Source organism: Xiphophorus maculatus, chromosome 10, assembly GCF_002775205.1.
Source record: "Xiphophorus maculatus strain JP 163 A chromosome 10, X_maculatus-5.0-male, whole genome shotgun sequence".
Classification (NCBI taxonomy): domain Eukaryota; kingdom Metazoa; phylum Chordata; class Actinopteri; order Cyprinodontiformes; family Poeciliidae; genus Xiphophorus; species Xiphophorus maculatus.
Window position 1 is genome coordinate 19014294 of NC_036452.1, and position 18796 is coordinate 19033089.

An 18796-nucleotide genomic window follows, 5' to 3' on the forward strand; every position below is an offset into this window, starting at 1 on the left:
TACATTTTATTTAATGCCTTGAGAGCAAAAACTCTGATTAAAAGTGGAGGGAAACAAACCAATAGTGTTTTTTTTTGTGGACTCTTTCTAGATCTATGCAACATTATTTTAGAGACTGCTATTCTACACAATTTACATTCTATACATATAAATATATATTGCTTCAGATATCTACTTTTTCTTTGCTTGAAAAGAAAAATACTAAAACAGACAGGAAGCAGAAGAAACCCACAAGTTTATGAAATCCACTGATAACATGTCAGCAGCTAGCTAGTTGCTCATTTTAGTTCTTAAATGGGCAGTATTATGTAAAATTTACTATTTTTTAGCTTTACATCGTGTTTTTCTGTCATCAAAAACATACCTGGAGTGTTGCCTTGAGTTTCCAAGCTTCCGCCTCACAAAGCAGCCCTCCTCCAATCAGCTCCTTCAGACTAGCCAGCAGCAATTAGCAAACATCTGATGGAACTGTGCAGCTGCTGAGCTCATTACACGAGCCATTTCTCAGTGACACGCTGGCAAAAACGTTGTTAAGTGGTTAATAGAGGAGCCATGTTGTGATGACTTCCTGAAGGTGTAGTTTCAGAAAGAGCGAGAATTTTTAAAGAGACAGAGGTCTAATTTTAAGGCGTTCAATTACAAAGTCAAATTTCTTTTAAGTCATATTTGATTGCATTTTTATAATAACTGCAGTTAACATAGTTACTTGATTGTTCTATATAACAGCGCTATGTGCAAAACACACAACGCCGCCCCTTTAAATGGCTAAATCCACCTTAAATTTTTTTTTGAAAAGGACACATTAGACATCTAACAGAGAAAACAAGGAGTTGGTAAAGTTTTGAGTTTTGTTACAATTTTCAAAACAAAAACCACAAAATAATACATTTAGTCCTTTTTACTTTGAAAAAAGGGTCACAATGTCCATGTTGCATAGAAAATCTAGCGCACAAAGATAAATGAACATGCTTCAAAGAAGGAAGAAACTAAGAGATTGCAACTCAAAAAAAAAAAAAAAGCTTTATAGTCTCATTTTTGTAGACGGCTATAAAGACCTATTTTATCCGTAGATCATTTCAGGTGTTTTCCAAATAAGGAAGTTGAATCCATGATTGCTGCTTCTTTTGTACTTCATACCAAATTAGAGAATCGAATCATGAACAATACCTTTCACTCCACATCGAGAAGGTAACGCACGTGTTCTTTACATTACGGTCTAATTTTGATCACTCTATGTTTATGGAAATCGTCCTTCACAGCATAGAAATTTAATTAAAACAGAGTGGGATCAGGCCGTGGACACAATGTTTACTTTGGTTTGATGGAGAAGCTTCTCCATCAAACCGGGTCGTAGTTGGCTTTACTGTGAAATTATGACCTGCAAAGACCAGGCTAAAAGAGATTTTGTAAACGATTACAAGGCGAATAGTGGCATGAAAGTTGTTTATCTGTATCCTCCAATATGTAAAAATATATCTGATCTGTTTTTATGCCTTTTTATGGAATCTGTTTGGGAAAGACGGATTTTCCTTTTTGAGGCCTGTATTAGTTGGACTAGAGCCGATATACATATTTTCCAAAATTGTGCCTGATTATGACTGCAAAGGATGTATGTAAAAGACTTGAAATGGAGGAAATAAGCTAATGAATATCTCCGGTGCTCACTCATCTGCTGTACCGGTGCAGTTCAAGATCACAGAGGGATTAGTAGTCCCCCTGTAGGAGTCCAGACACGTTGCCAGTCCGTTACACAGCCTAAACAGAAAATCTGCAGTTAAGCTAACTTTCATGTTTTTTGGACTGCAGAAGTCCTGGTACCTGATGAAAACCTGCGTGTGATCGGGGGAGAACATGCAAACTCTGGATTCAAGCCACCACATTTCTCATCGCGCAGCAACATTACTCAAACTCAGCAATGTGGGATGGACTGGCATCATCTTCCATTGTGTCAGAAGTCTTAGATTTCTATTGTACTAATACGTGACACTCTAATATTCTGAGTTTGGATGCTCATTATTTGTCAGCCATAATCCTCAAAATGTCCAGAAATAAAAGTTTAAAGTGGTTTGCTCTTTGTTAAGAATCTGAGTTTCACTTTCTGAAATGAGTGACAAAAAATATCACATTTTTTATGACATTCTAATTTTCTGAGTGTATTAACATCAAAATGAAGGACGTAGATATAATTTTTTATATGCGTTATACAAGCAGCAGTGACAACATTTGTATCCTGAAAGTGAAAGCAGCTGTATCCTGTTTCATAAATATCTACCGTCTTGGTGAAAGGTTTTATGCGAATACAGTGAAAGTGTTCAAATCGTACCACAAGAATCTCACACCATCTCATTCCTGGACCACAGTAACAAACATTTGGGTAAGCTTTGTGGGGTATTTTTTGTTTGTTTTTTACTGGATATAAAACAATAAAATCCATCTGCCATGATTAAACACTTACCGTTCATCCTTTCCCTTCAATCCGAAATAGAGTAGCGCAGCAGTTGTTCCGCAAGCTCTGCCGTCACTCCTGCTGCCTCAGAGATGTGCTAGCGGTGACCTGTGCGACCTCTGACCTGCAGAGTCTGAGCTAACGGAAAAGCTGTGCAGGGAATTTTCAGACAGCCAACCCCTAAAGTCCGCGAATGTTCTTGTGTCTGACAGACGGCGGTGATAAGAGTCACCAGGCAGCACATTCTCAAAGCTCAGAGCATTCTGCAAGGTCGCACGTTTTGTTTATACTCTGCCTGTTCCTTTCTTTCCTGCAGAACACTTAACAGTGTGTCCAGCACTCCTCCAAGTTCAACTCTGAAGCTGTAAGACCGGCTTTGATCGAGGGCGCCGCTTTGCCCATAGGAAAGGGAAAGTGAAGAGACTTGACCCGCTGACGCAGACCAAACGAGCGACCCATCTCCGGGGTTGCTCCTTGTTGCTCGACGCGCCTGCTGCTGTCTGGTTCTGAGAGGATGTTTATTTGACAAATCACGCCCTTGGACATGCCGAGAATCCCAGACATTTCCTAACTGTCAGTCAACCTGACGGAGACTTTAAGTGGACAGTTTACAGGCTTGTGTGAAGTACACGGAGTGAAAGTCCTCCTTGTCAGCAGGGCAGCAAGGTGTCTCCTATCCCCTGATGGGGATCGGCATGTCTGGCAATTTGTCTGTGTGTGAGTCTAAGTGAACGGCAGGAAGAGACGTGTGTTCATGTGAGGGTTTAGAGGTGTTTGTCCCTAACTGCTACCAATAACTACACCATCAGAGAACGGGACTTGATGTTCTGGTCCTTTTTTTTAATTTCACTTTTGCATCCATCACCGTAATGCTTCCTTGTCAGAAAACTGTAAAAACATCTTACTTGCAGTACAGAAAATATCTGGCTCTTTAGGAGTAACCGTCGGTGTAAACCCGGGACAGATTCCCAAACCATCAGCAAGTCAACACTCAGAGGACAGACAGCCACATAACCGACCGTAAGTGACAGTTGTTGCATAACCGTTTGAATGTTGCTATGGCAATCAGATTATCATGCATACAACTCAGGGATCAACGATGCCCAAATAAAGAAAATAAAGACTTTGCGGTGTCTTTATTTGACCAATTAGCTATGACCAACATAGCTAATTATGTCAACGGCACAATCTCACCACTCTTGGTTCTGCCTACACATCCAAACCGACTTCCCTACAGGAATTGCAGTCAATGCTCCATAAAAAGCCGTTGCAATTAGTTGCACTTTTTTATTAGCTTTCGTCATGTCGTTATGACCTAGTAGTTATGATACTGTCGACTCTCATTGCTGAATAAACTTTAGATGGCAGGATCCATTATTTCTTTCGTAAACGATGCGCTTCGGTTTCACATCAAAGTTCTTCTTCTGCACATGCGAGTCGTTAGGGGACGTAAACCATACACACAAACGTTAATTTGTGGTCTGGTTTGATTAGTAATATGAACAATCATGTAAAAATAAAATAAAAATTTGAATTGTGCATCAAGCCTTAGACTGATGTGAATTCTGAAACGATGAACCAGAGTGATAGAATGAAGGGGAAGTAGATTTTGCATAATTCCAGATTGTGTGTGTGTGTGTGTAGGATGTGGATTGGGGAAAATAAGGATGTTTTGCTTGGATGGATCCAAAGCGACTGAGGTCAGCAATAAATATCACAACCTGACTAAGATAACCTTGGAAATATATTTCAGCAGGACGATGACTAGAACAGGATTGTTCAGTATTTGATAATGTCGCAACAAAGGCACCAGTTCCTGACTGTGGCTACAAGCCTTTTATGGCCCTACATAATCTCAGTGATTACGTTACTACATGTTGACTAATGCCTCCCTCATTCTCAAAAAAAAAAAAAAATGTAAATCTGCAAGGAGTATTTTTTGACAGTCATAACTTGAATTATTTACAACAACCATCTTTATGAAAGAATTTGTTTTCTAAGATAATTTAAAAGGCATTCAAACGATAAGGCGCCTTACAGTGTATACATATCTAGATGATACAAAGCCTGGACATGATATCCAACAGCATGCTACCAATAAATCGCTTGCAGCTCTCAGACAGATGAATCATTTCTGTGTAATCAACACTTTGGAGTGGTTTTCCTCCTTTTCCTACTGTTTACTCCTCCCTTCTTCAACCTCACATCCCTGCCTTGCTTCCGGCTCGTGTGGAGCCATTGAGTCTTTGGGCCTGCGCTCGTGGCGCTGATCCACAACTCAACGGATGGCCAACCAATGACATCATGTTTCATCATGGATCCGTGGGAGACAGAGAGTGACACATTTGGTCGCCGTGACACAATAGCTGTCTCACCCACCAAGTTCACACTCCGACTCAGATCAAATTGTAGTCCTGAGTATGTTTTCTGTTGGTATCAAAAAGATAGTGGCAAGACTTTGAAGGTTTCCATGATTTTTATTGACAATTTCTGTAGGTCTAGACCAGTGTTTCTCAAACGTTCTCAGGCCGAGGAACACTTACCCCATTTAACAAACACTCACAGACCACGCAACTTGAACTTGCCCCGGCAATAGCAAAACGTCTTAATATGTACAACCTGACTTGAAAATATTAGTTTCTTAACTCGTTATCTTTTCTTCTCCGAATGTGAAAGGGTGGAGTTGTTTTTAAATGTGACCGGCCACAGTAAAACCATGAACAAGGTTCATGGGTTTTGAGTTATTTACGGATTCTGAAAGTGTGGACACTAAACTTTCCAATAATGGAAATCCAAAATCTTTTTTACTACAAGTGTTATGTGCACTAAGGGTTATTTTAGGGTTATTTGCAATTTAGAAGCATAATAAAAGAAAAATAGACTTGAGTTGCGTTGGCAAAAGCAAACATTTCTTTCAGCCAGAAGATAGCACAGCCACAGATCTAAATCTCTATGCCGGTGGCATGGTATGTATTGTCATAGTGTTCAAAAACAAAAGTTTTGTAACTCATCCTGAGAAACTTTCAGGCTTTTGTTTTAGTAACCCAGATTAAGCCATTTATTCATTATTTTTAAACAATTCTTTGGTAAGCTAACTGTAACATTGTACTTTGAGCTCATGTCATGGCTAATAAACCGTTGTTTACGTACAGTACTTTGTGGCATCGGCGGACCACTGTTGGTCCAGGGACCACAGATTGAGAAATACTGGTCCAGACTCACTTTGCTAATGGTGAAAGTATAATTGTCATAATTATAGATCTTAATCATTGAGCATGGTAAAGTGCGGATATTAAAATTACAGTTCAATAACTTACAGCTTTTTTAACACAAGACGTCCATAGACAGCAATCTCTTCAGGCACTGTGGACGCTGTGACCGAACACACTGTGATTATAATGGCAAACAGCAACATTATTTATTCATGTCAGTGTACAATCTCAAACAGTAATTTCTGATCCCATAAAATTACCTGTCAAAGCAAGGTGCAACCGATGCTTTTGCTGTTCATGGTGACACCAGTAAATTATTGGAGAAGTTCAGGTTCTTTGTACCTCTTCCAAAGCAACTTTGTTACTTTTACTACGCCTGTCAAACAATTTTCATGGTGATTACGCTGTAATAAATGGGGCTCATTTCAGCCTCAGTTAAACTGGCTTGCAGGATTTTGGTTTTGTTACTCTAATATGCATAAAATAACCGTGGATGCAGCTTCATGAGATTTAGTTTTCTGCACTATCGCCTCACAGCAACAAGATCTCTAGCGTGAATCTCAGCCCCTGAGATCCTTCTTTAACGGCAAAAATGCAAATAAAACCAGACAAACTTATAATTAACCATTCAGCAAGAGATAGGAGCTTTCTATAAGAAAATAATTCCTTATTTTTGATGAGAAAGTACTACTTACATTGGCAAATTATTTCACTTATAACAAGACATTTTTCCCACATTATGAAATGGTCTGCCTAAAGTAAATTTTCATCAAACATTAGCAAGCTCCTACATCTTGCTGAAAGGTTACTCATAAGTTAGTTTTGTTTAATTTCAAGCGTACTGAGAAAGTAGACCAACAATACTTGGTAAGATTGTGTGTTCTTGCAGTGTTGTGATGTAACTTTCACCAGGTAGGGTACAGAATCTGGGCTACATATCCGACATTTTTGATGTTTTGCTGATAAGCCACCCTTTTGCCTTTAGACATGGTCCTACACTATGATGGAAAAGTTCAGAGCCAAAATGTTTCTGGGTCATTGTGGCAAAGTTATCCTTTGATTTTTTTTTTCATCCCGCTCCACTTACAGCGGTGCTTTTAGCTAAAACTGTCAGTGCAGGAACCTCGCACACAAATGGTCGATGCTTCCTAATCGGTATTAAACAAGAAAATGATCTCCATCAATCCATCCATTGTCTATACCTGATAGACAGGTATATCTCAAACGGTCATGGTGGCAACATGGATGACTTGCCCGTGCATCAGAGGGCATATACCAATGGTGGCATTTGACTTTTCCTCTTCAGGTGGTCTTTAAAAATGCTATTTTGTTTTATTTTACTTTTGAACTCAGTGTCCCAACGACTTGTCTGTCTTCTAAAGAAGTTGCTTTTCTTGCCCGATACCTTAAGAAGACAAGCCAGATCGGAACCTGTATGTCGGATTGTTATGGCGTTGATCCTAACTTCAGTTCATAATTCACTTTACAAAGTTGGCCAACTGTCAGCAATTGTTGTATCTACCATCACAGTGTTTTAGTTGTGCCTTCCATTTACTAGCTGGCCCTCCGTGAAGACCACCCACCTTATTTTCCTCTAAGGGTGCTTCCCCTGCCTGAAAAATTGCTATAACCAATGACGTAAAGACAATGGTGTTCCACAGTTCACAATTCTGTTAAACGGCTCAACAGCATCAGCCTTGCTTTATGCGATTAAATCAATCAATCAATCGTGGCAGTATCCAAGCATGGCAAATCATAAGACTCTCAATGGAGCTGAAGCGCACGAGCAAACGCACGCACACACACGCAAGCTAGGAAAAGGACAACAAAAACATACATGAAGCTCCTTTCAGAACCCTGGAACAACATTTGATCATGACCCACTGCGGTTCCCTGTAGCGTTAAAAGCAAGCAGAACCTCGTAGCTGTTGGTGCCCCTTTGTTGATTCAGCTTTTGGACTGGGGCAAGGAAGAAAGCAGCGTTTGTCCAAAAGAATGACCAATCACGGGAAAAATAATAAAAACGGGAAAACCACCAAATCAATGGGGCAGAGTGACGATAGCATAATGTCTCACTGACAACTCGCATAAGTCAGGCCTCTCCGCATCCCACAGAGAGACGATGGAACATGCAGCCGTGTGTTTGGTTTGAACGTAGAGTGGCAGAAAATGTCACCCCTGATGAATGCTCTGTAGCGCTGATAAGACGTACTGCCCTTTGAGAGAACATGCACACATGACGCGTGCACACATGGGCAGATAAATGCGCACACACACACACCCACACACAGATGAAGTTCTAAAAATAAATCTCCAATTCTAAAGGGTCAAGTGGAGTCCAGACCAGCAGATACCAGCTCTGTACTCATGGATCAGTCTGTAGCCTGTGGCAGCCTGTTTCTGCTCTCCGTCTGTCAGCCACCTCAACTGCTGTTCCCAGATCAGCTCACACAGCAGCTAAATTTCACTTGTGTTTGTTTTATGTTTTTGTGCGAGAACAGAAATATGACCTCGCGTCCGTATGTTTGCAAACATGTTTTACGTTGTCAAACAGACGTCAGTAGGGGAAGTGATGGCTGGCAGGGTTGTGGGGACGACAAAATCGTTGGAATGGGGTCATTTAGGAAGTGCTAGAGAGACTCAAACTCTCCCCACAGAGGCCGAGTACGTAAGAGATTCTTGAAATAAGAGACAAAACAATGTTAGAATGTTTTTGTTTAAAAAAAACAAAAATGCTTGAGCAAATATGTGTCAGTCACACTGATTATGTGAAAAAGTTTTTAAAATGTTGCAAACACATAAATGTACAGTACATAATTAATTTAACAAATAAATTGCCATCACATGAATTCTTTATATCCTTGACTCGAATCATAATAATTGATGTAAAAACAATCAGGCAATTTCATGGTCATCTCTAACCTTAACCTTCCTGGTGTTTATGGCAGGTCACGTTTTCTTAAAGGTTCTCAGCTTTTTTTGCAATTTAATCAATCAAGGTTAAAATGAAAACATTCACAGCTCTATTTTCAGTTCATGATTGGGTCAAATATGCCATTGCTTTTTTTCTGAAGAGCAGTCAAGCATTGCTAGAAAGTAACTGGCTTGGTTAATTGTACACTGGTTGCTAGCACGTAGCCTAGCATGTGGCATAATCCATTCGATATACTTGTCAGATAACTTGGTCTGTAATAGAACCCGGAAAAAAACTACTGATAAGATAATTACATCTTTACCATATTTTGACCAGTTTGGGACACAGGATGTGCTTTCTGAATTTGGGAGTCAAACACATCTGATCCATAAACCGTCTTAACGTTCTTGCATGGTTTGCAGTGGCAGGTTTTGGTTTACATGAAGTTTTCTTTTTAATGTGAAAATAAACTGAACCACTTGAAAAAGTTTCAGAACTGATGCATTCTTCAGCTCGAAAGGAACCGAAGCAATGTAACTCAAATTGTAATTGTCAATTTTGGACACCCCATTTGTGCCTGAGCTTTAACGTCCTGCCTGATATCTTGAGATGTCGGTGCAAAGTTTCTACTATGCTGCAATACTTTTATTATGTCCTTTCTTCTATTTTATGAAGTGCAACAACCAGTTGTTTTGGGTGTCACCAAAACTACCAAAACGTGAATCTGCCAGGCCCGTACTTCATGTAGGTAGTACTGTACCGCCTGAGAGCCATCCTCCAAATGTGACAACTGTCATTATGGGAAGACGTATCAAGTTAGTTTCATCAGACCAAAGACATGCCTCCAAAACAAAGGTCTTTGTCCATGAGTGCATTTGCAAACTGTGATCTAACTTCATATGTCATAACTTGCGCTCCTGACCTGTACAGGACTTGATTTATACTGTATTGTGACACTCAATGCCCTCTTCTTTAATTTATATTATATAGTGCCAATTCACAACACATATCTCAAGGCACTTTACGAAAAAGTGAATTTAATCTTCACAAGCTCTCTTGCTTTTGCAACAGAAATTTTGAACCAAATCATGTTGATTTCTGGGAGATGGATCCTGTCTCGGAACATTCCCTTGGTATTTGATAGTTGCATATAATTGTCTAAAGGGACTAAGCATATTGCATGCCTTTTATACAGTGAATGCAAATATCTGGTTACAACTCTAAATCCACCTGAAATGAACATAAAATAAAATGAAGACTGAAAGGGCTGATGGGATATTTTCACTCCTGTGTCTGGAATTGGTGACTTAAATTAGAAAATGCACTTTATTTTGTCTGCTTTGAACTCACTCAAGTAAGGTGAAACTTGGCACTGACGCAGGTTTCTTTGTGATATCTCCTTTTTAACTGTTCAGCACAAAGACAGACATTAACAAAAACAAGGCAGACTCCGAGTTATTAAATTTCTGATAGTGAGGGTTTAGGAATACCACATAAAGCCAGGGTATAGCTCTTGTCAAAAGGCAGGAGTTAAGAGTTAAGCTGTGGTGATGCAGGCCCAGCTCTGAGCTCAGGCCTCACAGAGATACACCCTCCATCTCCTCTTCCTCCTCCTCCCTGTCCATGCTCTTGTGGCCGCCCGCCAGCGCCTGCAGACTGCACCAGAGGCAGAGCCGATCGTCCAAACAGCCACAAAAACACCAAATACTATCTCTCTTTGTCATTTCATGTTATAGAGACTGTGCAGCTCCCATGCACCCTTGTTGTGCTTTGGGATTCTTCCCAGATTGATTCCAGCAGCAGTGTCTCCCGAGCATGTTGACGTTTCCAACCTGGCGGCAGACATGCGCGGCTCAGACGCCGCCGAGGTCTGAGGCGGGGGATGCAGAGTGAAGGTTACCGAGCCTCGGAGCAGACGTAGATAGACTGTAGGTTTGGGGGGGGTGGAAACAAGAAGAGGGGGCCGCTGGCTCGGGCTCGTCTTTCTGTCACTTCTGGTTTGGATTCAACATGCTCCCACTGGAACGTCTTCATTATAAACCGCGGCTCAGAAACTTGAGGGAGAAAAGCTGAACCTGACTCCGCGTCTGGCTCCGTCCGCTTCTCATTCTTCATTTCCCACCCTCCCTCACCTCTTCTTCTCCTGCAACAAAGCAATTCTGTCCCCTCCAAACTCTTTGTGTGACCATGGCCCTTTTCTTTTTTTGTTCGTCAGAATTTACTCACTCCGTTTGCATTCCACAGCCTCCAATTTTCTCTGACACATTTTTGTTTTCAGCCAACTTGTGTCGTGAGAAAACCCTTAGTTTACTGATAAGGCTGATTGGGCGTTGATAAAAGTCTCTCTGTTAATCCAAGTGCCATTACCCGACCTCATATCAACCCATTTCCCTAAAAAAAAAAAAAACCTTCACAACATAGTAGCTCTAATACTGTAGTCTAATACTAATGTTTTAGAGAAACTTAATTACTTATAATCCCAGAAAGGCAACAGAATTAAAGGTCACTGTTTACCTGAGACTGGAGCGGCTATCTGAGACAGAGCAGCAGTACGCACACTTAGACTGATACAACACAGCTGTTTCAGCGGGGCCCACGGAGGCCACTACGTCTGCTGCCTTAACAAACATCCACACAATGTACCCTCCTAAATATCCCTCACCCCCAACCCATATCCTGTCTACTCCTGACGGCCTCATCTCTTGTCCTCAAAGAAGCTCTTCTCCGTCAGTCTTATCTGCCGTCCCTCTTCCCTACCAGTGTCTTTATCTAAGATCCCTCATCAGAAGACTATCAGCCTACAAGTCCAGTTTTTTACAGTGTTGTATACTTTAAGGATTAGGCCATTAATGCAGCAGATTAAATGTTGTTCTGATGTTTCCTGAGTTGAGCACACTGTTGGTACCGTTCTTAAACTTCGGCTCCGTCCTTCTGTAGTTCATATCACCATGTTGGTTATCATCATACCCACATCAGGCATTGTATGAGAGAGCTTTTTATTAATTTTTTATGTAGTACTGAGGAATTTACATAAACACCAAAGGCAACACCAACAGTAGCTGTGTTTCCATTGACCCTATAACTGCGCAAATCAACATTTCAAAATGAATTTGCTTTATAAGAATGCCAATTTTGAAAAAGCTCAAATTTTTCCATAAAACGTTTGGGCTCCATGATAAAGTTTGTTTGTTTGTTATTTCTGGTTTTATCGAAATTGGATTATTTATAAAACTGCAATGGAAACACTTTTTCTGCATCACACAAGTCACATGATTCACAACCGGATGCTGCCACTGGTGCAAATCATGAAAAGATGACAGGAAGTAGTTGGAGGATGATGGCGCATGTTTTAATGGCTTATCACTTCAACAAATTGATCACGTGTGATTTTAATTGCCCTTCTTATTTAACAGAAAGACCTCAATTGCAAAGGATATGAATATTGATAACGTTTTTCTGCACGTTTGTAATAGAAATGGATCTAATTGTACCAGATGTCAGGATGAAGCCAGAACTTCAGCTGCAAATTATGAACTACACACAATTTCTATTGATAACAAAAAAGACGTTATATACTGTGCCATTAAATACATACCAGACCTCAGTAATACTGATTTATCATCCAGCTATTGAGGGATCAAACTTTTCAATATCCTTGGAACAGCTAAATGTTCAGTTGGGTTGTAGGGAGGGTCCAACCAATTGTCCAACCTGCAGGCTAGCAGTCTATCTTCTTTCCTGCCCATGGATAATGGGACTAGATCTTTATCCTCAAAGAATTGTCTAGGAGGCTAAGCGAGGTCATTTGACACAAGTTTTTGTTTCAGTACAAGCATTGGATCTTTGGGGTGCAAAATGCTCAATTTAAGCAGGGGATATTAGAAATCTGTAGGTCTAGAAACTAACTGTGTAAGAGCACTCTGAGTTGCTCTAGTGGCACAAACAACTTCAACCAGATTCAGAACTGGATCACAGTGAAGCTAAGCTTAAAATACTGAAGCAATAGCAACAGAGGATATGCACTGTTGTAGATTTAATAGCACTAAATACCACAAAGAGACCAAAAAGAAACAAAAATGCATCTCGCAAGAGTCATGGGTGCATCCAAAGGCTGAAGTCAACATAAGAAATAAGTTGAGAGTAATGTAGTGACTGAGCGATCAGTTGAAATTGATCACCTCATAATTAATCAACGTTGTCAGCACTTCTCATTATTATTTGAGATAAGATTTCTGAGTCTGGCAGAGAACGGTGTTTTATTTTAACAACCACAAAAGCGATTTCACTACTGACTCAATATCTAACACCAGAGTTGGCCTGCTTTTGGGTTTGAAAAATCTAAACCCACAACATGCGTCGTTTACCTCAGAACAGCTAAGGCGAAGATGAGCTGTTTGTGAGTTCAGACCACATAGAACAGATCCTAAAGGCACATTATGACACAACTCACTTTAAAACTGAGGTTTGATTTGTGCTTAGTGTTGCTGTCAAAATGTTGTACCTGCTTATCAGAAGAGGCATGACTCCTTTAATGTACAATAGTCTGGCATAGCATTATGACCAACAGCCTAATAGTTCTTTGGTCTCCATTTTACTGCATCACTGACCCGTTTAGTTGTGGACTCCATTTGACTTTTGAAGGTCAAATGGCACCAAGATGTTATCAGCAGAGCTTTCAAGTTCTGTAAGATGTGAGGTAGGGCCTCTAATTGTTTGCATCCCATAGAATAGAAATAGTCTTTATATTTCATGTTGATATAAGTGGGAACATGCATATCCACGCAAAGGTAAAACAAAGATAAAAATAAGAACACGATACTCAAATTAACAATATAAGAAAAAGAGAAATAGTCAAGAAAACACTCTACTTTGCCACCAGATCTAAGGGCATGTTAAGCTATGTAACAATCACAGCCCACTTTATCAATAGCAATTGGGAAAGGTCATACAGTAGACCATGCATAGTGAAAGAACTGAGGTCTGAGGAGATGAAAATAAATTGGAAAATGAAAGATTAGTTTGTTGATTTCCGTGGCAAACTCTAAAGTTTCAGAATAAAGTCCTTTTTTTCTTTAAGCATAAAGTTGATCTCTGAAGTTTTCTTGAAAGTAATAAAATCTCGTCCCGTCTTGTTCTCGTGAAATCAGTATCGTGTCATTTACGTATTGCTACACCACTATTTTTAATTTCTTTTTTTTTTTTTTGTAACCCCTCCAGGAGGTCTTTTTGTGGGCTCTAGTGTCCCTTTTCATGAAGTAGGCTGACAGGAAAGGGGGAGGGAGAGGGGGGAAGACATGCGGTAAACGTCGCCGGGTCCGGGAGTCGAACCCGCGACAGCCGCGTCGAGGACTTGAGGCCTCCAAATGTGGGTCGCGCTAACCCCTACGCCACCACGGCACGCCCGTACACCACTATTTTTAAAGTTTATCATTATCATTCATGGCTGGATGAAGGGGTCCAGTGACTGTACCCTTACTTCAACACCCCGCAGTGTGAGCCATAAACCTCATCAAATGGCTGAAGGACAGCTGGAGTCCACGGATGAGGTACACTACTTCAGGCATTTAAAATATGTGACTGTTCCGGTCAATAGCAAAAGTTTCCATGTTGTGCTGAGCCATCATTTACTGGAACTGATAGCAACGGCAACATGCTAATCGTGTCAAGAAAATAGGAAGATATAACATCTCGCCACAGTATATTCAACTGTATATATCTCCTGCTGAGCTCAGACATCATTTTTATGAAATTTTCTACAGTTTAGCTACTTTTAGCCTCACACATCTGTTCCATCTAAAACAAAAGAAATTATACAGTCATGTCTTGATTTACAAGCCCGCACGGTTTGCCAATAAACACGCACGGTTGCGTTACGCAACGCGAGGTTTGAACGCGGCGGTCTAGACGAAAACGATTAAGCCATTTGCATCGTCGGCCAATCAACAACTGCCTGACCGTCGCGGGTCGCACATCTGCGCCCTAAGCTGTAAACATGGTGTTTAAAGCTGTGCAGTCGGATCTGTCTAATTGGTATACGAGTGTGATCTTTGAGTCTCTTCTGTGGTTTTATCGCAGACACATGCTGAAAGACACACACGCACATGTGGCTCCAGACAGTTCAGATGAGACATGTCACATTCGTTGACATGGGGCCCAATTAAAGGGGAGGATTAAGCCGGGGCTGGGTGACCTCCTCAGGAATCTGTTCGAGACACTGTGTGTACACTGTCAAACCTTCCCTTTAAGCACTTTCACCTGCTAATTAAGACACCGGAGTGGCATGTGTGTGCATGCGTGTGTGCACCTGTGTGATTTGCGTGCGTGCGCGTGTGTGCGTGTTTATGCGCGGAGACAAATTCACTTTCAAATGTCAAGGACAGATTTGCAGACCGAGAAGCTTTAATGTAAATATTTGACTGGAGTATTGTGCGGCTTCTTGGAGCTCGCTCCAGCACACGTCAGACGCGGCACAGACTTACGGCAAACAGATAAGGCATGTCATTTGTTACGTTAAAATACTCCACGTTTCAGTGCGAGCATCTCAGTGGCGCATGGAGGAGATCATCTGCTACAAAAGCAGCGCCGTGTCTTGCGGTGTGAAGAGATGAAAAGGGACAGCTGTGAAGTCGGTTGGTGCCGATCGAAGCTCTGAAGAACTGATTTGTTTTTACGTAATATAGAGCTACATTATACAACTTTCATATGTTTTTGGCTAATTAAAATGGAGGAAAATAGGAATAGCATCCTTCAAACGTCCACTTGTATAAATGCTGTTGTGCCTTGAAGGCCCTGGAGGTTTGTGAAAGAACATCGGTGAATAAAACATCAAGACCAAGGAATGAAGCATTTCACGCTTTTCAAAAATATGTCCTTTGAGGAAAGCCAGAAAAAGTAATGTTTCCAGTTTGTCAGAAGCCATGTAGGGAACACAAGAGTTTGTAGAAGAAGGTGCTTTATTTTTATTTTTATATTCTGTTCAGATAAAGATTTTACTTCTTGAAATCCTCCTGGTTATGCCAGGATTATGTTGAGCAATGAATTTTAAAATGCTGTTTTAGTACCTGAATCTGTTTTTATATGAAGTTTGTTTTTTTCCCCCAGCATCTTTGGAACTGTTTTGAACCTGCCACAAAATCTCTTTATAAGTGAAACGTTCTCCCGTTTTTACGCATCACAATGTCGTGCGAGTGAGCTGTCGACTGTTTTACTGCGGTGAAAATCTTTGTGTATTGATGGTTTGGCAAATACATTATTTTAGTCTGTTTCACATCATATCTATTCGGCTACACAGTTGAACATATAAAGAGTTTATAGCTGCAGCAATCTTGTTACTACAATCTCAGTCGTTGCTGATGTCTAAACAATACCAGACATGAGCTACATGTGAACATTATGTCATTGAATGCATATGGAATCAGTCACGCTAGTAAATGTGCAATAAAAAAAAACACACAAAAAAACAGTGTCACACATTTTAAAATTCATTATTTTATTTGAAATCATCTTCATGCAACTATGAGGATGTTGCTATAAAACTACACAATCTTTGTTGATCATGTATGTTCTGTAGTGAGATTTAGTCGTATTACAAGTTTTCAACTTTAAAGGATTAAACCTAATGACTTTCATTGACCTAAAGTAAATATCTCAAAGTACAATTACTTTTCAATAATAGTGCAAACATATATGAAATGAATCAGTAATATTTAAAATTGTTATGAATGGAATTTTTTGACTTGCTCAGTGGATTTTTGTAGATTTATCGGTCAGAGGATTGACCCTTGGAATGAAGTACCATCCAAAAGTAATTATCTTTTCAGGTATTCTTTACAATGTGACAAACCAAGAAAAATGTATGAATAAATGTACAGAGGAAAGAAAATGATATGTGGTTTAAAATATTTTGTAGAGACTCCTTTACCTGCAAGTCTTTAATGAAGTAGAGTAGGTCTATGAGCTTAGCACACCTAAAGATTTTTGCCCATTTGATAGCTACAACTCACTCAGACTGAATTGACTGTGTGTCAGTTTTCAACTCTTACCATAGATTTGCATTGGAATTAGGTCTGGACTTTGACTGGACCATTCAAACATATGATTATGCTCTGACTTAAATCATTTCAATGTAGCTCAGGCTGAATGTCCTGCTGAAAAGTGACGTTCCACCTCAGTCTCAAGTCTAGTCCTGTATTTAGCTCCATCCCACCAAATCTGACCAGCTTCCTTGTTCCCACAGTACAAACCTCTCCGCATCTTTGTTGCAGCGTGGAAATTGTGTTTTCAGAGTGATGCCCTGTCATGGTTCTTTTCATACACATTGCATTTTACATGTAGGTCAAAAAGTTAACATTTTGGTCTCTCTTGACAAGATAATTCCTCCCCATGTTTGCCCCGAATGGCTAGAGGTCAACTTTCTATAAGCAATAACTTTCACAGCCTTTAGCTTTACTTCCGCCACTGCTGTGTTGAGGTGAACCATGAAGGTAGTTGATTAGAGCTGTTCTTTTTAGGTGTATCAAAGTAAAGAGGAAATTTGTGGCAGAAATTTGAAAACGAGTTTTCAATCGTTGGTTTATTACAAAAAGTCCCTATCAGATTCTGCTCCATTCAAGTGGAGGAGCTGGAAAATATTTCACTCCAGAAACAAAGTTCAGAGCCTAGTTCATTTGGACAAATATCTAGTTGGTTTGTGGAAACTGGAGGAGTGGTCCACCAAATATGGGTAGATGACATTTACTGTCTGATCTGGCTGCAGGACAACATTCTGTTCTGTTGTTATGCTGGGCAACAACAAAAAGACAAGCATGTTTTACAGTATGAAGATTTTATTTGTCGGACCTTCTTTGCTTTACATTGATGCGGCGACTGTCAAAAACAGACCAAAGGTTCCAAACTCTCATCTCTGTTGCATTGTTTACTGTGAGAAACTGGCCTTTGGGTCCTTTAGGGCTCTGCTTCTTCAGCATCTCTTAAATCTTCCTGATGGTATTTTGACGTCAGACAATGGTTTGGATTTTCCTTCCTTAACAGGCTTATCAGAGAGTTCAAATCTCTTGGATTCTCCAAACTTTTGTAAAAGCAATCTCCCACCCCATTCTAAAATCTAGTACTCTGAAGTACCATTTCACTTCGGAGTAAAGAACTTTAGGATCAGACTATTTGGCCAAAGTTTTACCTCTACTCAGACTTTTAGACTCAGCGAAGAAGTGAAACTGGACATCTTCCGTTCTGCCTGTGTCATGGCTCCACTGTCTTCCTCTGAGTCTCTATCTCGATCTGCCTTTCTCCCCACTAATGACAGTCAGCTGGGCTGATAGGCAGATATATTTACACTGGTGGCAAGGGAGGAAGAAGTCATCAGCCAAACCCTGTTGTGCCTCTGGGTTGCAGCAGGCGGGGCTTGGAGGAAACCCTGGCCCCAGCTCGGCCCCTCCCTGAGTAGGGCATATCTCTGCATGTTGTCCCCGGCCCCAGCTCAGAGCTCTCAGCCAGAAGGGACCAAAGCCTCGTCGGCCCGCAAAAATCACACACTCCCACATCAGCTGCTGTGGGGTGAGAGCGGAGGAGAGGAGAGCAGCGGCAGACAGAGAGCTAGATTCCAACTGAGCGCCACAGAACTAGAACGATTTAGTTTGTTCTCACACACTTTTGCCAGTTAGTGCTTCTTCTTAAGCTGTTGATGAGGCGGCCAGAGCCAACTTTGTCTCCCATGAGTCTGTGGTCCAGAGGTCGCCCGAGGGCTCGAAGTGTGTACGGCTTTTTGAACGTTTGCGGCTTGTTTTTGAAACCTTTGAACGCTGGAACTGTACTGAAATCATTATGACTCTTCTGGGCTCCGAGCACTCCATACTGATACGAAGCAAGTTTAGATCAGGTAAGTTCATTTTTGGATTGCTTCTGACTGTATGCTCTCTGTTTATTAGCAAACTCTTTTGCTCGGTTATCCTGCAACACCTTGCCGGCCAACACTTGGGACTTACGTGAAATCTCTTATACATCATTGCATTTAACTCCCTTCTGCATTGAGACATTGTCACGGCAGCCCGGCAACAGGTGTGCACAGCTGTACTGCTGTCATGTGTAGGTACAGTTGACACCAGAGTCTGTCTCCAGAGAGCTGAGACTAGCGGCATGCCTTGTCACACCATGATGAATTTACAGCTGGAAGGATTCCTCGAGGTCTGTCTGCTTCCTTGTAGATGTACCCACGTGCTTGTGATGCCT

The 18796-nt window shown here is 40.8% G+C and overlaps 1 protein-coding gene across 6 annotated transcripts in view; it reads left to right on the forward strand.

Annotated features, from left to right (window-relative positions):
• myocd (myocardin) overlaps window positions 1–18796 on the forward strand; it is a 134214-nt gene that overhangs the window by 87442 nt on the left and 27976 nt on the right. For 2 of the 6 annotated variants that reach the window (XM_023340325.1, XM_023340327.1), the window contains exon 1: window positions 18072–18446. The exons of the other annotated variants lie outside the window; for them this stretch is intronic. In XM_023340325.1, the coding sequence (XP_023196093.1) occupies window positions 18392–18446 (55 nt within the window). In that variant the 5' untranslated portion in view covers window positions 18072–18391. Of the gene's footprint in view, window positions 1–18071; window positions 18447–18796 lie in introns of those variants that run through there. 6 annotated transcript variants of the gene reach the window in all.